The 6,528-nt window shown below is 48.3% G+C and overlaps 1 protein-coding gene across 1 annotated transcript; it reads right to left on the reverse strand.

Annotated features, from left to right (window-relative positions):
• Positions 1-4,994: 4,994 nt before the first annotated feature.
• Positions 4,995-6,314, reverse strand: RHOB (ras homolog family member B). Its single transcript, XM_006880646.1, has one exon. The coding sequence runs from the start codon at positions 5,955-5,957 to the stop codon at positions 5,367-5,369; it is 591 nt and encodes a 196-aa protein (XP_006880708.1). The 5' UTR covers positions 5,958-6,314; the 3' UTR covers positions 4,995-5,366.
• Between the last annotated feature and the right edge of the window lie 214 nt (positions 6,315-6,528).

Consider the following 6,528-nt stretch of genomic DNA (forward strand, 5'->3'; position numbering starts at 1 on the left):
AAATCAGATCTGACTGGTACAGGAGGAGATTGTCCCTCCTTCCCCGGCAGAGCATCTGGTGGATTCGAACCGTGCACCTCTGGGATTGTAGTTGCCGCTCCTTACCACTAGGCCACCAGAGCTCCCTAGGAGTACATTTCTATAAAAGCAATAAATCCCACTTAACATGAGAATGTGTGTGGTTCATCCTACAAGGAAATCTTTCCAGAAGTTCTGTGCTCCTTAGGTTAAGGAAATCAGTGTAACAGGTAGCCAACACCATTAGTCTGAAGAATCTTACCTGCTTTCACACAAAAATAACTCCCTTTTCTCTACATTGACAAGGACTCTTCTTTATCTGAATAGCATGTTGTGCTACTGACCAAAAGGGCTAGTGTCTCCAGTGATTCAAAACCACCATCTGCGCTGTAGGAGGGAGAAGGGTGTTCTCCTCTCATTGCAATTTACAGCAACCAGAGACCCACAAGGTCTTCAATATGAGTTGGAATCAACTTAACAGCAGTGAGTTTGAATTCAAGTACTTATCAAAGTGTGGTTTCCTATTACAATATCATAATGTTGTTGTTGTTGTCGTTGTTATTGCTATGGGCCGTCAAGTCGCTTGGGACTCATAGTGACCCTATGTACAACAGCCCTAAACTCTGCTCTGTCCTGTGTCAATCGCACTGTCTCTGACACACCCATGGATTACCCCAGTCACTGAATCAATCCACCTCATAGAGGGCCTTCCTCTCCTGCCCTGTCCCTCGACCCTCCCCAGCATGATATCCTTCTTCAAGGGCCCATCCTTCCTTACAACATGTCCAAAGTATGTCAGATGGAGCCTCAGAATCCTTGCCTCCAAGGAGTAGTCCGGTTTAACCCTTTCCAGGATGAATCTGTTTGTTTTCCTAGCAGTCCATGGTACCCTCAATACTCTTCTGCACAACAGCTCAAAGGCATCAATTCTCCTATCCTCCTTAGTCATTGTCCAACTCTCTGATGCATAACAAGTGATTGCAAAGACCATGGCCTGTATCAGACGCACCTTAGTCTCCAGAGAGACACCGCTGCTCTTCAGTACTTTGGAGAGGTCTCTAACAGCAGACTTTCCCATAGCAATGCGCCTTTTAATTTCCTGGCTGCTGGTGCCAAGACTGTTGACTATGGAGCCAAGCAAACTAAAGCTGTGAACAATCTCAATCTCTTCACCATCCATCCTGATGCTGCCAATTGGGCCAGTGGTGAGATGGAGAAAATATTGACACTGTCAATGATTTCCTATAACTTCCACAATCAGCTCCCATGGCAGCAGCAATCAAGAAATCAAAAGACATTTTGCATTGGGAAAATCTACTGTAGAGGACTTCTCCAGAATACTCAAGAGCAAGGATATCTGTGTAGACTATGCTGAACCTGAACCTGATTCAATTGCTTTGCATGCATCTGAAAGTTAGACAATGAATAAGAATGACAGAAGAGGAATTGATGCCTTTGAGTTGTGGTATTGGAGAACAGTACTGGGTAGATATCTCTTGGATTGTCAAAAGAACAAACAAGTCTGTCTTTGAGGAGAAATGTAACCCAGGTGCTCCTTAGAGGCAAGGGTTATGAAACTTCATTTCACATGCTTTGGGCATGAGCTGCCAGTTCTTGGGGAAAGACATCATGCTGGGAAAGATGAAGGGTCAGAAAAAGAGAGAAAAATCCTCAGCAAGATGGACTGACATGGTGTCTAGAACAATGGACTGGAGGTATGTATGTATGTATGTATGTATGTATGTCTGAGGTCATGCAGATGGTGCTGGATTAAGCAAGATTGTTCACAGGGTCACTATGAGTCGTAGTCAGCTCAACCTAACAACAAAATATGGTCCCTGGATTAGCAGCATCAGCATCACTTGGGCTAAGTGAGGAATGGACCTCACTCCAGACTTGCGGGATCAAAAAGCCTGAGAGCTGGTGCCAAGCGCTCTGGGTTGTAACCAGTCTTCCAGGTAATTCTGATACACACTCAAGTTTAAAAGTTTCATTCTAAACCCACTGAAATACATGTGAAAAAGACATTAGAAATACAATCCGGATCAATTTAAGATTAAAGGAGAGCCCAGACCAATGCCCCTTGCTATAAAATGTTCAAGATCAATCTAACACTCCACTATTTTCCACGAAACAGTTCAACAGGCAATTAAATGAACTCAGCACATTTATTTTAAATGTGCAAAATGAATTTTCATATCCGAAGAGTAACACCAGATGTTTTACCTCTTTTTCCTAATTGATTTTCCAGCCTACAGCAATTCGTCTTTATACTTTCCAGTTGGATCCTAATGTAGCAAGAAGAGTGTGTTCCGGCAGGATTATTAAATGCCATGCATTTTAAAACAAGCATAACTCAGGCTGCCATGCGTCATCTGGGTGATTGTCTCTCCAAAATATAAAAAACAGACCTCTATAGGTAGGTATCAGGAAAGAAACTCAAGAGAAGGCCCTTTCAAGGGGGTTGTGTCTCTGGCCTCTTGGCTGATTGGCTCTAAAGCTGAGTCCTGGGCATTCAGCCCAAGCCTGAGCTCTTCCCCACAGAGCCCAGCACTCCCTGGTACCAAAAGAATTGCTAGCTGTAAAACCTGCAGATAAACATTTTGTTTTTCAATGGGGAGTTTTGTCTTTCAAACGAAGGAAAAAAATCAGCTATGAGGATGGAGGAGTGAGTAGGACTGAAGAGCCAAGTTGTGCAAAGAGGCAGTCAGGTGAACCTTCTCCTGCTTCCCTCTGTGCCCCGTGTTGACCAACCCAGCCTGGCTGAGCAGGAGGCTTTGCAACTATTGGTATAAGTGGGTGAAAGGTTACCAGCAACCAGGCTTCATTTTTTGTATTTTTATTTTAACAAGATTCTTTAGAATCTTCAGGGGAGATGGGGGAAAGGCTCAAGCTTTGAAGCACAGGTATCTTCTCTGTTTTTGCCCTGGAATGGCTAGTGCTGGGAGCAGCAAGAGAGAGTGGTAACTATATTCTGGTGCTAATTCAATGAAGCTCACATTTAGGGAGTTGAGGGGTTGCAACTGTCTGCTCTCTTCCCTAGAAGCTTGAGCCATCATGCAGCAGCAGGATTTTCATGTTGTCTCTTGAGTATAAATCTGCCTGTCTAGCTATGAGTAGCACCGCAGCAGTCTTGTCAAATTTCTGAAATTAGAGCACATCATAATTAAATCTCTAAATTCAGCTGCTTCAATTTTAAATAACAACCACACCAAAACTCCTGTGCTCTACTATATGGAATCCTGGGGACTTAGAATATTCTCCATTCTTCAGACACAAAGCCAAATCAAAGTTTGGTCATCTAAGAACCGACTGCTTATAAGGGTTCTTCCCCATTTCCTGAAGTTCCAGACCCTAAAAGTAATAACTTAGAATTTCATGGGAATACTGTATAATACCTTGATGATCACAGGAGATGGTAATCAGCCTTCTCAAACCACAAAGCCTGGACCACAATGATTAACAAAAAAGGAGGAGGGGGGTTGGAAACCATCTAAATTTAAAATGGGCAAATGACAATTTTTCAAGTATCAAAAAACATGATACAAAGATTATGTAACAGACTTGGATACTGCGTAAAAGACGTTAATAAATAAAATCAAGGCTTCTGGCCTCATCTAATTGGATTGAGCACCGGGTAGGCCAAGGAGTTTTGCACTGGATGTGTAAATAACCCATTGATTGTGCTTTGAGAATCAACCCAGTGATCAAATCCACACGGCATGCACCTCCCTCCAAATGGGATTCACCTTAATTCACTACTTTCACTATGAGGTTAATATCATCTCCATTTACCACTTTCCCAATGGAGTTAGTGAAAAGGACTGACCCTGCCTAGAAGAATTCTCCCACCCCAAATTCTCAAGGATAATTATATACACAATTAAGCCACAGGAGCCATTTTATAAATGTCCTCATCATAGTCTTTTAATATTTTACATAAAAAAACTGTATACACAGCTTATAGAACTTTTATGTAAACATCATAAGCTCACCACTTTGTCATTTGTCAGTTTATTTAAAAAATAAAAACAAGACAACAATTTAGTAGAAGTACCACTGGGGAGGAGGGGAGAAATAAGAGAGTAAGGGCAGGTTTATTCTCTGTACAGAGATGCAGAGAAACATTCACATAGTTTAGAGACTGCATTGTGGGGAAAAAAAAGTTTTAAATAGGTCCCAATGCGTATTTACTGCCATTTATCACAGTAGTGCATGTAACCTGCACAAAAGAAAATAGTGTTAGAAAACAAAAATGAAAGGGTTTTTCACCCTCTCCTTGTTTTTTCAGAAGTCATCATAAAAAGAAAAACAAAAAACGTAAAAACAGAAGTAGATGAGGTTACAGTGTACAAGTGCGGCCAGAATGCTACTGCCTTATGCAAAATGACAAGTGCATTAAGTGTCAAACAATGAAACAATTGTGCAAAGAATATTTTTGGAAGAAAAAAAATAAACTCAAACCATTTTTAGCCTTTAAATTAGTCAAATAAAATCTGTTTCTTGGATTGAACAATTTTCACTTGTAGAACAGGCACAAAGTTCGCTTATGGCAAAAACAACCCCGCAAACACACCCTCCCTCCTCCTGCCCCAGCGGCTGGTGAGGGGTTCGCAGGAGACGCTGTGTCTGGAAGCTGTGTCCTCTCAGCCCCCAGTCAGTTCCCAAAGTCTTCCCAGGATTCGCAAAGATGGTCAAGTCCAATTCATGCTTGGCTGGGCGCCTGACCCAGACTGGGTAGGCGCTATTCTAGCGCCCTTTCACTCCAACCACCATCACCATTAAATAACACCATCCTACCTCCGAAAATAAAATTATATCTATATTTATATAACCACACCCCCCATCCTCCCCAGCCCTTCCCTCCCGCAGTCCCCGGGGTCTATGTTACAGACAAGGGATGACAGGCGCTCGCTGGCTCTGGGTGAACAACTGATGGGGCGCGGCCGACCAGGGCGCCGAGCTTGGCTCCGGGGACCAGAGGCGGGGACGGGGGTAAACATGGGGCCAGGGGAATTGAACATAAACACAGCCACACACTCTGACGCCTAGCTCTTCAGAAAAGGATGCTCAGGGGCCCTTGGCACTCCGCGGGGGCGCCCGGGCCTGTGCGATGCAGCCGGACGCACACAGACACTGGGAAGGGGGCGCCCAGTCCCTCCTACGTCCGCCGGTAGCCGGCGCGAGAGCCAGAGCCGCCAGCGGAGGACTGCCGGTCCGAACGGCAGAAACCAGGCAGTCCAGTGGGGTGGTTCCGGGACGCGGGTCTCCCCCTTCTCCGGGTTGGTGGGAGCCGGCGCCAGGAGGGGGAGCCGCTGGTCGGGGCAGGCGGGGGCCGGGCGCGGCCCTCATAGCACCTTGCAGCAGTTGATGCAGCCGTTCTGGGAGCCGTAGCGCTTCTGCAGCGCGGCGCGCGTGGCCGTCTCGAAGACCTCGCGCACTCCCTCCTTGGTCTTGGCCGAGCACTCGAGGTAGTCGTAGGCTTGGATGCGCACGGCCATGGCGCGGCCGTCATCCGTGCGTACCGGCTCCTGCTTCATGCGGGCCAGCTCGGTGCGGACGTGCTCGTCGCTGCGCAGGTCTTTCTTGTTGGCCACCAAGATGATAGGCACGTTGGGGCAGAAGTGCTTCACCTCCGGTACCCACTTCTCGGGGATGTTCTCCAGCGAGTCCGGGCTGTCCACCGAGAAACACATGAGGATCACGTCGGTGTCCGGGTAGGAGAGTGGCCGCAGGCGGTCGTAGTCCTCCTGGCCCGCCGTGTCCCACAGCGCCAACTCCACCTGCTTGCCGTCCACCTCGATGTCGGCCACATAGTTCTCGAAGACGGTGGGCACGTACACCTCGGGGAACTCGTCCTTACTGAACACGATCAGCAGGCACGTCTTGCCACACGCGCCGTCGCCCACCACCACGAGCTTCTTGCGGATGGCCGCCATGAGCGGGCCGGGCCCAGGCAGCAGGAGGGGCCCCGCGAATGCCTCGCTGCCGTCCCGCTCTCCGCTCACCTCGGGCTGCGCGCTGGGGGAAAGGGTCGCTAGCTGCAGCCAGGCCCAGCGGTGGCGCTTTCGCTCGGTGTGTTCCGGCTGCCGCGGCGGGGGCGGTGGGAGCGCGGGGGCATAGGGCGCACTGCGAGGCTCCTGGCCGCTGACCGCTCGTCTCGCCTCCGGCGTGAGGTCGGTGCCTTTGTGCGGAGAGGGCTAGTCAAGCTACAGACCCCGCCTCGCTCCCGCCTGTCTCTAGGCCTCACCAAAACACACACAAGAGAGCAAACCAAAAGAACCAGACTGCGGTGGAAGATGCAGGCTGCGGCCCTAGCGCCCGCTATTTAAAGAGTTTGGCCACTTTCTTAATATAGCCGCCCAATGGGAAGCCAGCCGGCTGAGCTCATCGCTGCGGATCTTGACTCTGATTGGCTCTCCACTACAGACCAAAGGCGGGGACGGGCGAGCTTGATTGACGGCCTAGGCCGCGGGGCTGGGAGAGGCGGTGACTTGGGAGTCTGCGCCA

Source organism: Elephantulus edwardii, unplaced genomic scaffold, assembly GCF_000299155.1.
Source record: "Elephantulus edwardii isolate Elephantulus edwardi_28Jun2011 unplaced genomic scaffold, EleEdw1.0 scaffold00009, whole genome shotgun sequence".
Lineage (NCBI taxonomy): Eukaryota > Metazoa > Chordata > Mammalia > Macroscelidea > Macroscelididae > Elephantulus > Elephantulus edwardii.